We start from the raw sequence: 19,947 nt of genomic DNA on the forward strand, positions 1-19,947 counted from the left end.
TTGATGGTTTCTCCTCGCTGTGTGTGATTCATGTGCTCGGCAATGCTTTAACTTTTTTGTTTAATTATTCTGTTTTTTACCTGTATTTTATTTCAATGTAATTTCATTTCAAGGTTTTTTCTGCTTAATATAATTGTTATTTTCAGCTATTATTTTTATTTTCCATTTGTATTGGTTCTTTTGGGTATTTCAAATAATTTTATATAATATTAGACAATGGAAGTACGAACTAATGAAATTCATTATGAAACATTGTTAATCATTTTGAGAGATGCTTCTCAATACGTGACATAGAGACAAGAAGACAAGTGAAATAAGACAAAAGTTTTTGTAAAAATATTGTTTCGATTACGGAAACGTTTAAAACAGTTTTTCAAAAATATACTTTGAAGTCATGCATCAAAAAGCTGCTGAATATTGGACTACGCTGGAAAAACTTTCAAAAAGCTTTCCCGTGCATGATTTCAAGAAAGGTTCCTTATGAAATTGAGAAATTTCTTCTGGATATGGATACACTGATTCACTTTATTGTGTAAATGAAGATGAAGATAATTGAATCATATAACACGGAACTTGAGGGCTCCCTATCCAAGTAAATCAAAATTTTTATATTCGTTCAAATAATTTGATTTGGAGGTCGTGTTCCTATAAACCAAAACTTCATATTCCGTGTTAGGTGGATCTCTGATTTCTCTTCCATTCAAGGGATAGTAGAACCACAAAGTTACCGTGTTGTAAGCTGCAACATTGCCTATAATTGATCTTCCTTGCTGACGGGTTCTACCTATATTCAAAATACCCGAACCACAGCATACTCGATCATATCCAGATACAATTGGTGATTTTCCGCAAGTGTCTTTCAGAAAGGTATTTGCAGTTGTGCGGAGCCAAACATATTTTGAAGATTCAGTAGCGCATAGAATCTGAAATTCGATAATAATAATTATAATTTTTTGTGCACCCCAAAGTATGCACCGTATGAGAAACTTTTTTATTAAAGGTTCTTCGACAAAAAGTTATTCCTGATAAAAGTTTGTGCATCCCCTAGAACTAAACATGTACCAAAAAAATACAGTAAAACACACGTAATATACGAGGAGATTTCAAATATTTGATTTTGAGACAGGAGTAAAGACTTCAAAAATACAAATCACGAAATTATAAAACAACAACAAAAATTGATTGGTGGTCCGGGGCGACTTCATTCATTCCAGTGGCGCATTTGATTTTTCAGCTGCAGGAAAACCCGGAAAAACCTGCAGTACCACCTCATCTGAAGATCTTGATTTGCCAATGTCCTCTCTCTCTCTCTCTCTTTCATAGTAGGGTGTCTCCAGAGGCTCCAATAAATTCAATACATCGCCAGAACACTTCGTGACATGACTAACGTCAAATTTAAACCAGTCCGTTTCATCTTTGACCAATGCGTAATAATGACCAGATTCAATGCCAGAACCACGTGAACAATGACTGCATGACTGCTAGATTGAAGTGTTCATCAATTATTGTCGAACCTTCGTAAGAGTTTGGTGCTTCCGTCAGAGGTTGAGTCATGCTTGAAGATCAGTGTTTTTATTAGATTGACTGGTGCCTCTGCTATACTTGTTTTCTTATAACAGTCAGTTAGTTTGGCGCATGTTTGGCAATACAGTCGATCATCACCTCTTAAAAGTTACATTTTTAGATGATTTAACAATAAGTTTTGCACGGACTGGTTATTAGTCATATTAGGAAACGCTAGATGAAGTTCCAGAAAATCACAAACGTTTTTGCTACCTCTTGAACATTTACTACAAAGTAAACAAGTGAGGATTTTTCCAGCAGAAGATTTACAAACACAAGTCGAGATAGACTTTACGGAATCACTCAATCTAGAGTGGTCAGGAGTATTAATTCTGCTATTGTTTTGCTCACGAAGGGTAATCAGCAAGAACCCCAAGAATTCGTAACAATTCTCTTGTTGTCCTAAAGAGTATCTAGTGGACTTCAAAGACTCCAGGATATCTGTTGGAATCTCGGGAAATGTTATTTATAAAAGTTGTTCAGCATTAAAAATAACATCTATATTTGAAGTCATGGTCGTGTAAGTGAAGTTTTATTTTTTGCCCCTTTTTTTCAACTGGGGACTACGAAAAAAAATTGCTAAAACGATAAATAGACAGCATCCTACATACGACGGTTCATTTTAAAGCCTGTAATATTACAAATTACACAACTATGGTGTTAACCACGGTCAATTTTTTTGAAGAGTAAAATGAAGTTTTTAGTGCCAAGTTTTTTTTTATTTTCTGTTAACACCGAAAATAATTCTACAGTATTGTAACAAGAACTTGATATTCAATAATATGATATCACATAACATTTCTGGAGATTTTCTTGTCCAAAATAAGTGTTTTAAGTTGGCTCCAAACGTATGTTTGATATTAAGTACGTGACACCTATGCTAAATATTCATTACGTTTGAAATATGTTTTTTCCGTTAACCAGCTATGGTACCCCTACGAATGACAACCCTCAGAAGTCGAAACTTGTGTGAGGTAAGGACCAACGAGGTCTTACCTTTCAACGTGTGATTCCTAACACGGATTGGACGGTAGCAAGTGAAACTTGAGCGTTCAGCCTGCGGCTTGAACCATCGACTCACACATCGGCCGATTGACTGAGTGAACAAAGCACCCACGTCGAACTGCCCGGCTACCGTAGTCATTGTTATTGCTTATTTTGTTAACGTTTGATAATGAGCACCATTTGAATAATATCAAGATGCTTATAAAAGAAGAAAAAGTTGAGATTATATGGTTGTGTGGTGAAAATATTTCAAGCAGAAAAGTTACAGACATTTATAATGCCAGACATCCTAATCGCAATGTAACTAACTTGCTTTTGTTTTAAAAGCGATTATTTGTGCCCTTCAGATCCGAATGAGTCACTTCAAAGAATTTATTGAATCGTCACCAAATAAATACTTTGGGCACTAAATTCTCAGAAATATTATTGCGTAAAAACGAAAACATTGTTGCCAAGGTTGAGATTTCTCAGGGTCGCTGATATGTATGGAATCGGTCGATTATTTCCTAAAGTAAGATAGATAGCGAAAAATGTTAAGATAAAAAAGTGTTAGGGTTTATCAAAATCTACCACACTCAATAAAAATTAAGCATACAGAATTGGCCAAAAAGTCTTGAAGAAATAAAGTTACTCTTTCCCAATCGGAAACCCATTTCTGAATCATTCGTTTCGAAAACATTGCAGCCTTTTCATGAAACTGGAAGTGTCAATGATCGACCAAAGAGTGGAAGACAAGTAAGCGTTACAAATGAAGACATGTTTTTGAATATCATGTTAGATGTGGTGGAAAATCCAATAAATTCGGCCCAACAGAGGGCGCTAAATCATATAATGAGTCGATATTCCATTCAAAAATTTTGCGAACTGCGAAAATTCCATCCATATAAAATTCATCCGGTACAAGAATTAACTGAAGACTTTTTGATCGTAGAATCGAGTTCTGTGACGCTATCATGGATAAATTAAATGAAAATGTCAACTTTGTCAACCACATATTGTTCTCTGACGAATCCACATTTTGTCAAACGGGCACGTAAATCGACACAACTGTAGGTATTTTGGTCAGACCAAAATCCACATTGGATAGGGGAAGTTTACACCCAACGGTCACAAAAAGTAAATGTCTGGTATGGCATTATTGGTAGACATGTCATAGGGCCCTTTTTTATAAACGAAAATTTGACTTCTGAAAAATATTTATTACTCTTACAACAGCATATAATTCCAGAGATTAGACGATTATATTATTACCGAATGATAACAATCCCAATTTGCCGACAAAACAAATATGTTTTCAACATGATGGGGCTCCTCCATGCCAGCTAGGTCTCCCGATATGACCCTACTCAACATAAAAAATTTAGTCTACAAAAATAGTCCGCCAAATATCGAAGGGTTGCAAAATAGAATAATTCATGAAATTTCTACCATTCCTCCTCACATGATTTTAGATTTACTACAAAATTTTGTTCAGCGAGTTCTTTACTGCTAGGAGGTAAATGGAAAACACTTTCAGCACTTTATTGAATAGAATTCCAAAGCAACTATTTGTTGTGTATTAAAACTTATTTTCTCTCTTTTTCTCCTGGCATAACTATTGTTTTTATATAATTTAAATATCCTGGACATTCATTAAAAAATACATTTTATCGTTTCATGCATTTTTATCAATCCCGAAAAATTATGCTTTTTTCTTTTCTGTAAAAAAATTATAAGTGAATTGTAATCATATCCACATACTCCACCTTGTGTGACTTTCATAATAAATATCCATCATTTCGTGCTTTTTCTTTAATAAATTCAGGTGTAGCGATATCTCGAAAACAGTTGAATTTAGGAAATGATATGCTATATCAGTTGTTTTAAGAATTTCAAGCAGAATTGAAATATGGAATAATATATAGGGTGTTCCATTGAAGAAAAAAAAAACTTTTATTTCTTCAAAACTTTTTGACTGATCATGTATACTCTATTTTCATTCAGTGTGATAGATTTTGAAAGACTTGAAAATATTTGTATCCTGATATTTTGCGCTAGCTATCTTAGTTTAAGAGATAATCGACCGTTTCGTATAATTTCCGTACGCCACTGCAAGAGACAGATTAAGGCAAAAACGTCAGTCATTTATGAGAATTTAGTGCCTACTATTATGGAATTATAGTATAGGATTGTCAAGTAGTCATGAATTTGTGAAAACATTTGAAGTAAAACTGCTTAGAGTTTTATCAACAATCAGTCAATTTTCTAAATACTGGGAATATCTCTCAGTCATCTTCAGAAAGAGATAATATCTACATTACAGCTATGTTTCAGAATTTTTTTTATTCTGCTTTAATTTTTTCATTTTTAAGATTTTTTTTTCAATTATTTCGTTTATTTTATCATAAGACATAAATGACTCCAATAGATTCACTGAATCCAAAGCAAATATATCCTTCATGGTTTGGTGATAGATGTGGAAGAATAGTCTAGAAACCAAAGAAATAACAAAAATCATCAGTATCCTAAGTGAAAAACAGAAATAATTTTTTTATCGACTTTTTTTGGGCATTTGTTACCTCCCACAATCTTCAGAAATGGACGAAAAAAATCTAATATATTGACAGTTATTCCTTTTTGATTATTTATTTCTTCACTTCTTCGACAGATAAAAAACTGATTTTCCTCCACAAAAAATGACTTTCGTTGAATATAGAAATAATTTCTAACAGAGCACAACATATTGAAATATTTTTCCAAAGACAAATATCATTGAGAATACTTATTTTGTTGTTTTCCAAAACAAACACTGTTTCTAAACACCAGAACTGCAAAATTCTTCTCGAAGCTTGTTTAACCGATCATGTTGGAGATGAAGTAGGCTGAAGACGCCAACTAGGTTGGTGAAACGCACGTTGAGAAGAGTTTTGCAGTTCTCGTGGTTTGGATAAGCGCTTGTTTTGATTTTGTCACACCAGAGGCTCCACTTCAACTCTTCAGTCTTCATCTCTTTATTTCCTTCCAGATTCTGCAATTCCTGATAAAGTTGGTGATGAATTCTCAAACCCAGCTGAGTAAATACATTTTTGTCTCAGATGTAGACTAATATAGTCATTAGCCTTTTGTTTTCAAAGCCCCAATTAAAAGTAAGATTTGCCCACTTACTTTTATCATAGTATCAGTTTTCCCCACACCATAACATGAATATTCAACTTCTCTATATCCTGGTATAATCGTTCCCACCCTCAATCCATAAAGGTGCACGTAAACTTGACCAATGTAAGTATTATTGTTATTATCGGCTGGGATAGCATCTGGTGGAATTTTTCCATCATAATCTCTCCAGTAATAATCTGAAACTGAGTATTTGATTGGTATTTACTTTCTTTCTAATCAAACCGTTGAGATGAATGTACTGAGTGAATATTGGTCCATTCTAGTTGGGCAAATACAGTCCCGTCGAATATTGAATTTTTATTTGTTATGTCATTTCTGAGTCACAGAGGTCATCAGCTTCAGTTCAGACACTATGATGAACCAGCGACTAGAAAAACTGAAGTAACAAAGTCAGTTGAGTCTGAAGTGTATCGTTGAATAATAACTCTGTATAATGTAACTTTTCCTTACTCGATTCTGGATTTTGAGCAAGAAAGTACATTTGCCTAGTTGGAGTAACTCTTGATTAGTGGTGGCAGGGGCCAGACCCCTCTTTCCCAATGAGCACTTTGGGCAAGTGCCCATTGGCACTTGGCATATTTATTACCAAAAAACTTATATAATTCGAACCTAGTTACCAACCCAGAACCAAGTTACTAGCTTTTACATGTGCGAAGCTATTCTACTCTCGCCCAAAAATAAGGCTTTTCGACTTCAGCATGCTTAGATAAATTTGAATATATAATGGTATACTAAGCACATACACATTTTAAAGAAAAATCATTAGTAGTACTCTCATCAGTGTGACTCGCTCCATTTAAATTGAGTGAACGAAGCGAAGTATGAAGCTCCAAGTTTGAATTAACCAATTAATTTAATTGCGAAATTACATAGAAAATTGAAACCAAATTCTACAAACCAACTCTCCAACCTAACTGACTAAAAACTACGAGACCTCCACTTCTTATACTCTCGTCGAACTACAACCACGCTACCTGCAACAAAATGGAGATCTGACCGGCCCACTAGGGACTCCTGTTACCGACCGCGATTTCTCTTATTCACTGTTACAAAATACAATTAAATATATGAATGTTTTTATCTTTAGTGCAATCTTTAATGCAACAATATTTAATTCTTACTCAATTGTATTTGCTTTATAAATAAAATTCAATAAAATATTTGTTAAAGTAATTTTTCCACACCGCTAAGTTACTTTTGTGGACTATATTCCATTTATCTATTCGTTTCATGTGATTGTTATTAAAAATAAATATTTAACCTTGTTTATCTACTTTCTTTGTCTATTCTAACAAAATAGTGTTCTGTCAAAGTCATAGGGGCCCCATTATACTAATATGCCCAGGACCTCCTATAGGTTAAAGACGGCCCTGGCAGGGGCGCAGGTATGTTCTTGATTTCCCAACAGAAATTCAATTATAAGTGCTGAAAAGGGTTACCAAATTAAAAGTTCGTATTCGGACGCCATCTACAGAAGTTTTTAAAAATACTGTACTCTTTTCAAAACGTGTCACTTTAGACCAACTTGGTTAAACTGAGATAGAAGACACTTAAAGAAATGAAATAAAACAAGGAATACGGTTTACTTGAGAGTTTCAATAGGGTTTTGCATCCCCAACCTTGAGATGAGTGAATTGACAAAAGTATTAAATCGATTATGAAAATAAGTGATCACTGTATAAAGAAATGACAGTGCCAATGTTCCGAAATTTTCTATTCTTACAAGTATAACTAAGTACAGGGTCTCATCCTAGAGTTTAATGCACTCAACGCCACAATTTCTAATCGAAATCCCATTTCCAGAAACCATCAAGGAAACTCGAGGCTTTCGTTTTACACTCCTCCAAATTGACTCGTCTGATTCTTGAGATCCGGGACTCCAGCAGTCTTCAGTAGTAGCCACCTCAGACCTATTTTTTATAGTGCAGATAGACACGTCTCAGACGATCTCCGTGTCTCCAATTCATTTAATTTATTTCTGTTTTTATGCTATTAGTTATTTTTTTTTATTGATTCGGCAGTTACTTGATCTCCACAAACTTTATTTGAAAAATATATCACGACATGTTTTGCTAACACATTAGCTTTATCAACAGTGATTTGAATACTCAAGTTGCTTTTTACACTAATACTACAGGTAACCACAATAATTGAGACTACTTCTCACAAATTACCTAAACCTCTACCTAAGGTACCTCTTCAATTATGATCACCTGAAGCATATTACCTCACTTCTACATCAATAATACTATTTCTCGGTTCAATAATGGTGATCTATTTAAATCCAGTTAGTCATTCATTAGAATGTCCAAAAAAGTCTACGCAAAAGCGATTCGAGACGTTTTTCCTATTGATAAGTTAGATAATAAAAATTATACTTTAACGGATTTTGGACAATCAGCGAAAAAAGTGGCTTCATTTTTGAAAAAACGAGATATTGAAATTGCATATAGAAGAACAAGTAATACGTTGGAAAAGTTAGTTAAAAATAATAAAGATAAAACATCCAAATTCGAGAAATCAGGAGTGTATAAATTAAAGTGTGGAACGTGTCCTAAGATATATGTATATTGGTCAAACTGGCAGAACATTTAGGAATCTGATCCAGGAACATCATATGAGCTATGTAAATAAGAAAACAAATTCAACATATTCAAATCATCTTTTAGAAGAAAATCATGTCTTTACGAAGATTTCGAAATTTTACACGTAGAAAATGAAGGTTTGAAACTGAAGCATTTGGAAGCAATGGAAATTTATAAACTTAAAAATGAATGAATGACTAACTGGATTTGAATAGATCACAATTATCATTATCAGGGTTGATCTCAAGGAAGCAACTTGAGATCAACCCTGAATAGGCATAAGCCTAAAGCAGGGCCCCGCCATAAAGATACCTTGTAAACACTAACACTAACCCCAAAAATTTAAATTAATACATTAGTGATCAAGCAGCTTGAGTATTCAAATCCCTGTTGATAAAGCTACTGAGTTAGCGAAACATGTCGCACACTCAGTAGATTTATACAGGGTGTCCCTGGACTTCCTCTTTTCCTCTCGGGAATGTATAGATGGGGTCAAAATATCACCAGTACTTCATATAACTTTTTTTCCTAAAATCCTTCGTTACCAAGTAACGGGCCCTCGAAGTTACAAAATGAAAAATGTTTTTCTTTGATAACTTTTCAAGTGAATATTCAAAATCATCCAAATTTTGGTAATTGACTAAACAAATGAATTCCTTCGATGAGCTTTCATGCAGGAGTCAGTTGTTTTGCTACAAAGTCAGGAACGGACTACCCCCGATGGTCCACACCCCAATACTTTGAAATGACAGATATTTTTCAATATTTTTCAACAAATTAAGGTTACTTGGACAATTTTATGAATAAAAGTACTCGTGTGGAAAGTCGATCGGAGCAACGAGTCTTGATAAAAATGTAGTTTCACTCGACGACATCAAACCCGCTCGTCCACCATTATTTGAAATGAATAATTATCAAAGCAGAAATAATAATGATAACGTTAATTCAACAACAGTTATCCTGAGATGTCTACCATTATTCGAAAATATTAGTTTTTAAGGAAAATGGAAATGATAGGTAAAATGTTCATAACGAATTTTTATAATGCAAACACGTTTAACTAACGAAACTCAAGAGCCTCAAGAGCAAACAGAAATGAAAAATCCGCTACAGAAACTGCTCGATATGACCACCTTTTCTCTCTATACATTTTCTTAGTCTGCGAAGACACCCTCTCTGTACTTGAAATAGCATTCCAGGGTCGTTTCGTATGGCTTCACAATGTAATGTTATTCTATTCAACAATGCATCTCTTCTGTGAATAGGTGTAGCGTAAACAAGGCTTTTTAGATGCCCCCACAGAAAGAAATCCAATGGATTTAAATCCGGAGACCGCGATGGCCATGAATATGGCCCACCTCTACCAATCCATCTATTGTGGAAAATATGGTTCAGATGGTCACGCACAATCAAACTAAAATGAGGAGGAGCGCCATCATGCATAAACCACATATCTCTTCGGGTTTGCAATGGAACATATTCCAAAAGTCCATTCAAATCGTTCTGAATGAACTCCAAATAACGTTCTCCATTCAATCGGTCTTGTAGAACGAATGGTCCTATAAGATGGTTTCCTATGATACCAGCCCAAACATTCACGTTGAATTTCCGTTGGTGTTTGGTTTGCAATATTCCATGGGGATTTTCTTCGGCCCATATATGGAGATTATGAGAGTTGATAACTCCATCTCTACTGAAACCTGCTTCATCAGTGAATAAAACTCGATTAATAAAAGTCATATCCTCTCTTTGCCTATCCATGAACCAATTGGCATATTCCAGTCGTGCTGGAAAATCTTGAGGTGTCATGGCATGTACCTTCTGGATGTGAAATGGGTGGAGCAGTTGTTCCCTAATTATTCTATGAATAGTGGACTTGGATGTATGGAACTATTCTGATAGATTTCTGATGCTCATTGAAGGATCATCAGCGACGGCTTCCAAAATATTTTCCTCCAATACAACGGTACGTACAGTCCTAGGAGCGCCCTCACCACCTCGTTTTGGCAAAACTGTACCTACAATAATATCGAAATAAAACAACGTGCTCAAATTAATTATCAATTATTACATACCTGTCTCCCTCAAGCTGCGATCGACACGCTCGAATGTTTCTCTTGACGGTACCGTTCGATTGGGAAAATGCTCGGAATACAGACGACGAGCTTCTGCAGCATTACAAAATGCTCGTCCATAAAATACATGCATATCTACATATTCATTGAATGTAAACTGTTCGGCCATATCAAAAAAATTCAAAATATCCTATAGAATATTGACAATACAATGATAGTCATATGACAACGCACCACTCAACAAAACAAAATCGCATTCCAGTTTCTCATTTTTTATCAAAACTTTCTAAAAGGTTTTTTTGTCAACATCTGTGAAAGAAATGGAACATAATTATTCCCTGGATATTTTTCACCTGATCATGTGCAGCCGTTTTTGTAGTTCATTCGTTTGCTTTTTATTAGTATGGTAAATATTTTTTCCGATGTGCGTTTTTTCAGCTAAATTTAGATTCGTGTTAAAGAATTTCTCCCATAAAATTATAATTATCAGTGAAACTCCTCAACAGTTTAGCTGTGAAGAAGAATTTGAAACATTCGAATGTTGAGTTTCATGAGATTCAGATAACTGATCAACACGAAACGTGATTATTCCACACGTATTATGTACATACAAAATTTGGAATGAATTCGATATTTCATAGTAGAGTAGCTTGTTAGTTTAAAAACACCACGAATCTACAGAACTTGATATTTCTTTTGAAAAAATATCTGCTATCACAATTGTGACTTAAACTTCCATATAGGTACTGTACTTTTTGTTTACGACTTCATTTTAGCATACTTTGTATTATTCCTGTTATAAATGTTGTTGAATTAACGTTATCATTATTATTTCTGCTTTGATAATTATTCATTTCAAATAATGGTGGACGAGCGGGTTTGATGTCGTCGAGTAGAACTACATTTTTATCAAGACTCGTTGCTCCGATCGACTTTCCACACGAGTACTTTTATTCATAAAATTGTCCAAGTAACCTTATTTTGTTGAAAAATATTGAAAAATATCTGTCATTTCAAAGTTTTGGGGTGTGGACCATCGGGGGTAGTCCGTTCCTGACTTTGTAGCAAAACAACTGACTCCTGCATGAAAGCTCATCGACGGAATTCATTTGTTTAGTCAATTACCAAAATTTGGATGATTTTGAATATTCACTTGAAAAGTTATCAAAAAAAAACATTTTTCATTTTGTAACTTCGAGGGCCCGTAACTTGGTTACGAAGACTTTTAGGAAAAAAAGTTATATGAAGTACTGGTGATATTTTGACCCCATCTATACATTCCCGAGAGGAAAAGAGGAAGTCCAGGGACACCCTGTATATATTTCATGTCGCTAACTCAGTAGCTTTATATATATTTTTCAAATAAAGTTCGTGGAGATCAAATCGTGAAGGGTAGTTTATGAAAATATTAGTTGTGCTTACTGTTATTGGTTCTTATGCTTTTTATGATCGTATGCTTTTCATGATTTTGCGATTTTACGATTCGACGATTTTTTATGATGCTTTGATCTTGCCTGGTAGAACTATAATACAAGAAAATGTTGTAAAAAATCTTGATGACTCTACGATCAGTTGAAATTATGATTTTATATAATCCATTTCTAAATTGATTCTTATGAATGATTTTCAAAAATTTTACTCGAACCACCACTATGTGTTCTCTCTTTGAAGCCAGGGATAAAAAACACCCTTTAAAATTGTCATCCCTCATACAAAGAATCCGTATCGGTTCAAGGTTCAGACAATTCTACCACATGTTACAGACATATACCCAGACATATACCCAGAACCCACTGATTGTAAGTATGACATTACTAAAAGTAGATATCACTCTCCTCACTTCTCACTGTACGTTACACTACCACTACACTATGAAAATGAATTGTTTGGTGTTAGGTTAGGTGTTAGGTTAGGTGTCAACATTCTGGTTATGATTTATTTGGGGTATTACTGTAGACTGCTCAGAAGAATCCCAGATCTGTGGAAATGATAAATAAAAATTCAAATAATTGGTGTTACAATCTACAACTTAAAATTGACAAAAAAGAGATTTGCTGTGTTTAGATTGTTCCGCAAACCATATAAAATGATAAGTGGAAAAATGGAATATCACAATAGAAGTAGTGAAAATAATAGTTAATTGGAATTCTAAAGTTAAAATACAGTTAGTAATCCCTAAAGTGAATAGTACATTGACGCAAAGTATGGCAGGCAGGCATTATGGTCTCAAGAAATCAAGAGCAAATAGTTGTAAAATATTAAGTATCTACCTGAATAAGACTGGATACCTAGCAATTGCAGTAGTATCAAAATGTTCGACCTGAGCATTACAATTTTCTGTTCCAAAGTAACTCTGGTCGTTGATGCTAGTTATTACTTTTTATATTGCATTTTGATAAATGTATCAATACGACTTTGAACCTCTGACCTTTTAACCTTTGGGAATCCCGGAAACAATCGAATATTTTATATCTGTTTTTTCCAATTCATTTTATTTACCGATTTCTGTTATATTGAACAAAATGTATCCTGTTCAATTAATATCATAGCATACAATGAAAACCAATACACAGAAACGTCTTTTATGAATACAAAGAGAACAATATTTTCACTTTTCGAAAAACTTTTGAGATGACTCGCATTAAATATATTTTAACCACTTCAATTGGACATATTATCACTAAATTCAGGTATTTTGGAATCTAATATACAGGGTGTAACTAAATAAGTGTGAAACATTCAAGAAGGTGATTCCTCATCGAAAAAAAGATAGGATCTTTCATATAAAGAAACCGCATTGGAGCATCCCTTGTTAAGATACAGCCCTTTAAAGGGGGTACATAAAATTTGTATAACAATTTTTTCACAAGCACTGAAAAAGTTACAATATTGAAATCAATGTGACGTTTTGTAATACCAAAACGACACTTAGCCAGTAATTTATTTGGTTTACCCCATAGTTGTAAGGGGTGGAAAACGCAACCCATAAAATTTATTTCCAATGTTACTTTTTGACTTATTTTTTGTTTAACACTCAAAAATTTATTTCCGATAGCCTGTTTCTTTCTAAACAAAAAATATTTTTGGGGTTTTTTGCCCAAAATAAACCAGTTCGCAGGAAAAAAAATTTACGAACAACTACAGAGGTACATCGTTATAAATACGAACTGGATTCATTGTTATTTTGTAGTTAGAACCTGCATTAAACGATTAAAGGTACATACTTTTGTATGTAATATGTCGTTGTTCATGTGGAAAGCGTGGTTGGCAAGCATAGGTGGGATTGGTTTTCTTCAGTTCAAAACTTTATGTTTGGAGGTATTTGTTTTGAAATTTCTTGAAGTCTTTTGAGAACGATACACACGAACACTGAATTATACAAAAAATACTTTTTTTCATTAATTTTTTTTCCAAACATATAAAAGTAACTGTTCTTTCGAAAGGGCTTCTCTTCCAGTTTGTGTTTGGAAGTTACTTCTTTGCATGGTCTACACATCTATATATAATATATATATATAACATATATATATATATATATATATATATATATATATATATATAATATATATATATATATATATATATATATATATATATATATATATATATATATATGTTTGAAAATATGTTTCTCTCGTTAACTAGCTATCGCACCCCTACGAACGACAACCCTCAGAAGTCGAAACTTGTGCGAGCTAAGGACTAACGAGGTCTTACCTTTTAACGTGTAATTCCTAACAAGAGTTGGACGATAATAAGTGAAAATCGAGCGTTCAGCCTGGGGCTTGAACCATCGACTCACACACCGGCCGATTGACTGAGTGAACAAAGCACCCACTTCGAACCGCCCGGCTACCCATCGGCTATAGAGTTAATTTTTTGGATTTGATTGCTCCCTTCTTTCTTTGGTGAATCCCCACATTTTTGTAAAACGATGAAGAAGTAGAAAGCTATAACTTTCTCCCTCAAAAATTATTCTCTCTTGAAAACATACCCATAAACATTCAATTAATGTTCTCTTCTATTAGTGGCCTTTTTTATTTTATCTGATAATTTTTCTGTATGTATGAGTGTTCATTCTATTTTAATGAGGAGGTTATGGTCTGTTTGAAAAGATTTCTGTTCGGGATGAAGTTGTTTTCTGCAGTTTGTTTTATCAAATTCAATTTCCTAAGATAATTCTCCTGGGTATTTGATGGGTTTTTTTTCCGGGTTTCGCTCTGTGCTTTCACAAGTTTCGGCAAAGTCTCATTTGCCATCTTCTGGTGATGTCTGGATTTTTGAATCAGACTGATTCACTTGCACTCTATTTGTTAGTTTCCTAATTTATTGGGGTGGATATTACCATTTACCTGGGTTGCTGCCACTACCTGCACTGGTCTGATGGCTAAAAACTAATTGATAATATTTTTTTTAAATTTTTTTACAGCTATTGTTAATAAATTCATTATAAACAAATATATTGTTTATAAGCAATTCTAGATTTTTGTTTTGCATTATGCTAATTGAAAAAAATCATGATTTAAAAAAAAATGGTTTCTTTCCATCGGGATTACTATCGATAGCATTTAATCGACCGATCATGATATCAGTATCATCATTGTCATCATCAAGTGATGGCCTAGTACTGTTAGGACATGTTTCACCTTTACAATTTTTGCATAAAGATGAGCAAGGAAGCCCAGCTATTTTACATCCACATCTATTATTACACTCTTTTATGCAGGCTTTTATTAACCAGCTTAAGTAAGTCGTCAGGCGCCATTTTTTCCGTTGTGTTTATCGGCAGGAACATTGTTTCAGATTTGATCCAACCCCAATCTTCCGGTTTCAAATTATAATTACCAATTCAAAACTGAACTTGGTAATACGTCCTAAATGAGTGTAAATATGTTGCTATTTTTTTTTAATAAATAACGATCAATAATTAAATAAATAATAGGACTACAACTTTAGTAAAAGGCTTAAATTGTTGATAAATTCATAATGAACAATAAAGACTTGAAGCATATTTATCATTACTGCAATAGTTTGAAAGTTATTATAATTATAAAAGCGAAGAAGCGAATGAAAAAGACAAGTATCAAGATATCACAATATTAAAACTTCTATAAAAAATAGAATAAATAATAAAAAAAACTCATATTTACTTTTATTATAGAACAAAGTATTGAAAAAAAATTGTTTATAACAATTGTTTATAACATTTTTTTTTAAATGAACAATTGAAAAAAAAAAGATTTTCAAAACCTTAAAAACCGATAGAATTTATGATTTAAAAAAAAACGGTTCCTTAATTTTAATATTTAGTTGCAAAAAACTATTGTTAATCAACTAACGCATTTTTTAGCGACAAAGAAATTTTTTTAAGAAACCATTTTTCTTCTAAAAATCATGTTTTTTTTTCCATTGACATAATGCAAAAAAAATTTCCGAATTGTTTATAAACAATGTATTTGTTTTTAATGAATTTATTAACAAAAGCTGTAAAAAATAAAAAAAAAATTATTTATTAGTTTTTAGCCATGAGACATTGAAACAATAAAAAATTAGAAAAAAAAAATTGTAATGTATTTTTTATGAAATTATAATTTTCAATTGTCAATAAAAAAATTGAAAATAACAATTTTTTCATTTTGGCAACGGTAATCTATTTTTTTGCCTATTGAGGGTAACTTCACCAAAGCAAAAAAATGCCAGGGTTTTAGTTTAATAATCATAGGGATTTTTATATTAACTTTCAATTCAAAAAAAGTTATTAATTAACAAATTTATAATTAACGTTAAAATTGGGATACAAATTTTTTGACTGCGGATTATTGTTTATTGATGTATCCCAACAATACATGAATTTCTTCATTCCTTAATATTCACATTTAATATGTTTAAATAATTTTTTTTGTTTTTATGTCAGAGTGACGAAAGGCGCGCGGAAGCCAGACTACCCGCTTTTGGCTCTATTTTCAGGGCTCTGTAAAAATTATAAATAATCGAGATACAGTTTCGGGGGTCAGGACTTTTTTTATGCAAATTCATTGATCTTTTCAAATCTTTTTTCAAATTTCCAAAATTTTGAAAATTTTCCGAGATATTAAGAAAAAACTGAAGCCCCATTTTTTTCACTTATTGTTTATAACTTTTGTAAATTTTATCGGCGATACGAATCGAATGACACCTTGGTCGTAATTTTTGAACAGGGCTGAGAAATGTTATAAAAAAAGTACATGTGAACTAGACTATAGCTCTCATCAGCAATTCTACCATTTATTTAGTTGGATATAAGGAGGACAATGCCAACATCTTCTCATACTGTTAGTCCATCTCATTATGGATACGAATCAAATACTAAAATTGAGAGCTTTCTTAGTGCTTTCCTGCCGTGAATATTACGTTCAAATATTCGACTGTGTCAATCCATTCAAAATATATTTTTAAAAATATGAAACGTAGAAAACAGTTGAGTGCGAATGAACAAAGCCATATTGTGGAGTCAATTTGTAGTGGAATACAATGGGATTTAGACATGAATCATTAATTCACCGTACACAAATTTCATTCTGTCGGGAGAACGCAGAAGCGAAATGTCGGATTGTTGGCTTATTTGTATAATTGGGACGCAGTTCTCTTTCACGCTACTATTCATTCTTTCTATATAGCAAATCGGCTGTCTTCCCAACAAGACAAATATTATTTGGTTTGTCTTTCGGCGCACAACAATTATCTGCAGCATTTTCAAAATTAATCTCGGAAAACTTATGGTGGAACAGAGGCCTAGCTTTCGATTTTCTGGGTGGATTTTCAGTGTTTCCACTCCCCCAAAGCCATACTAGAATGTTAATTTGAGTGAATTCGATTCCAACAACATTAACTTCGTTGCCACCAACTTTCTTTATACCTACTTAAAAAAAAGTTGATTCAGATTACACATTGCGATAATTAAAGAACATTATGATATGATAAAACATAAAACTCATGGAGAAAGTATGATGAGCTAGCTGGATTTTCAGGTTCCGCTTCGTGTTCCTCGTTTTTTATCCTCACAAGGATCATTTTCACAACGTTTCGGCAAAGTTTGTGACACATCTTTTTGAAGATCCTGGCAAATACTTCAAAACCCTAGAATATCAATATCTTCAACTACTACAAAATGACGGAACTTTCAATAATTGCCTGAATACATTGACATTTAACTACATAACATGAGGTAATAAGCTTGAGGTCAGTTCAGAAGATGCTCGAAATGGTTGCCTTGAACTTCTTGACATATGAACAGCCCATCCGATATTTCATGCCGATCATTTTCAAACACAGTAACGTCCAATATCTCTACAAATATTTATTATTTTCTGCCGTATATCTAATATTGGAGCAGGTTCAGGTTTGTACACCTTTTGCTTCAAAAAGCCCCATAAAAAAAGGCCAAAGGTGTCAAATCTGACGAGGGGGATGTCTATTCTGTAGGACCTAGACGGCCAATCCAACCACCGGGATAAGTAGTATCCAAATAGTTCAAATTTAATGGGTATACCCGAAAACGTGAGGGTTGATGGTGTCACTCCAATAACGGCAATTTCATCTGTGTGAATTGCCGTTTGAAAAAATGTACATTCGTCACTGAAACAAATATTGTGGAGATAGATACCTCTCAAACATTCGCGACGGAATGACTAGACTGTTTAGGATTTACTACCATCTCACCAATTGTTTGCACTTGCTGCTCTTCTGGATTGGATGGATGACGACCAGTCGCCATCTTGAAAGTTTTTTCTCTCAATTTGACTTCAAAATAAAGTAATCTTGCATTGATTTCATCATCCCAAATTTCAATTTTTTGAGTTGACCTTTTCAAAAAATAAAAAAGGGGGACATTACAGAAATGCACTGCTATGCATTGGAACTTTTTTCGACACCTAGATCTATCATTTTTCCATCTGAATAGTATGTTGGATTTATTTTTTGTACAGTATATTCGCTGAAAAAAATGTGATGTTTATTCGATTTCTTCATAAAATCTTCGATATTTCTGAAATTAACAATTGTTGCAGGTTGGTTTCTCGACTTTCACTTCATGAAAGTTAGCTGGAATATATCAAATATTTTCCATGAACAATTTTCAAGATACTCATATCTTCAAAGTTATGTCCTTCAGATGGAAATTATAATGTTTTCTTGAACGGGCGTTATAAGTCGAGCACATCATATAACATTCACTTCTTTCCGAAATATTTCGAGATGTTCTGGAATGTTGTGACATGTTTTGAAATCCTCTCGAACACTTTCCAATATTCTTGACTGTTCTGAAACTTTATTGAGGAATTTCTAGTCCCTATATCTTCAGAAGCATGCCTTTCAAGTGAAAATGGGAACCATTTTCACGGATGGTGATAGGAAGCTACCACACCACATGACTCCATTGATCGTTTCACAATAATTGGGGATATTCTGGCATTTTTTTGAACGTTCTTTACTATTACTGAACGATTCATGATATTAAAGAATATTGCGAGATGTTCTGAAATGTTGGTGGAATGCTCCGAACACTTTCAAATGTTGTGTACTGTTCTGTAGCTTTTGAGAGGGCAAAACTTCCAGTACGTACTTATATCTGTAAACTTCCGCAAATGGAAACGAAAACCCTTCTCGTGGACAAGCTGATGTAATACAGGCAAGCAATCCTGGCAAGCAATCTGGCTCTCGAAAAGGTCATAGCTGCACTACTGCCTTACTTAATATTGAAGATGATATAATTCTATCGATAAAGGTCAACGTACAATTTCAGTTCTTTCAGACTCCAGTAGAGCATTTGCCACTATAAATACAGACTTGCTACTACATTTTGGGCTATATTGGTTTTTCTGATATGGCAACCTTTCTTTTACGAAATTATTTAAGTAGGAGGGAGCAGTGTGTAGAAATTTGAATGGTTCAATCTGAATATTTGACACTGAAATCAGGGCTCCATCCTGGGCCCGTTGCTTTTTCCTATAGACACTCTCAATTTGATCAAATTTCTTAAATTTTGTAAGATTCACGTTTATGCAGATGACACCCAAATCTATTACAGTTTTCCTCCCCCACTAGTGGATAATGCTTGTGAAACTATAAATCAGGAATTAGCAGCCTTCATTGATTCAGCTTCTGATCATTGCTTATTGATCAACTCTACTACTCTACTCAAAATTATTGTTGTTTGGTTCTGCATATAATTGTGCTGAAATGCAGCAAATAAACGTTCAAATCAATGATTTGTTAACTGTAGTAAATGAAGCCAAAAATTTGGGAATCATATTAGATTCAGATCTAGGATCTAGGATTTAACGTGCATATTATACCTCATTTAAATTGTTTTATGGGAACCGGCAATTTTTTCCGAGAACTGTTAAAATAAAATTGTGTGAAACATTATTTTATCAAATTTTAATTATGCGGATTCGTTATATGGTCCAAATATGACTACTGTTCACAGTAAAAAATCCAGAAAGTACAAAACTCTTATTTAAGATTGATATATGGCATCAAAAAGTTTCAAAGAATATCACATAAATTGCTTGAAATAGGATAGT

The 19,947-nt window shown here is 33.4% G+C and overlaps 2 protein-coding genes across 3 annotated transcripts in view; one reads left to right on the forward strand and one right to left on the reverse strand.

The window, feature by feature from the left end:
- LOC111513790 (GTPase-activating Rap/Ran-GAP domain-like protein 3) overlaps positions 1–19,947 on the forward strand; it is a 574,796-nt gene that overhangs the window by 176,407 nt on the left and 378,442 nt on the right. The window lies entirely within an intron of this gene.
- Positions 525–12,780, reverse strand: LOC141479972 (uncharacterized). The gene is made up of 3 exons (XM_074169579.1): positions 12,655–12,780; positions 5,713–5,906; positions 525–923 (listed from the first exon to the last, which is right to left on the reverse strand). Exons 1-3 carry the CDS (start codon positions 12,710–12,712, stop codon positions 585–587), a joined length of 591 nt encoding a protein of 196 aa, XP_074025680.1. The 5' UTR covers positions 12,713–12,780; the 3' UTR covers positions 525–584.

This window comes from Leptinotarsa decemlineata, unplaced genomic scaffold (assembly GCF_025532065.1).
Source record: "Leptinotarsa decemlineata unplaced genomic scaffold, Ldec_3_MD MMD2_P_RNA_scaffold_5, whole genome shotgun sequence".
Lineage (NCBI taxonomy): Eukaryota > Metazoa > Arthropoda > Insecta > Coleoptera > Chrysomelidae > Leptinotarsa > Leptinotarsa decemlineata.

Coding starts and splice junctions, on each gene's coding strand:
- LOC141479972 (XM_074169579.1), bottom strand. CDS start 12,712: ATGCTCAGGTCGAACATTTTGATACTACTGCAATTGCTAGGTATCCAG. Junction 5,907..12,654: donor AGGTATCCAGTCTTATTCAG/GTAGATACTTAA, acceptor TCAAATACTCAG/TTTCAGATTATTACTGGAGA. Junction 924..5,712: donor AAACTGATACTATGATAAAA/GTAAGTGGGCAA, acceptor ATCGAATTTCAG/ATTCTATGCGCTACTGAATC.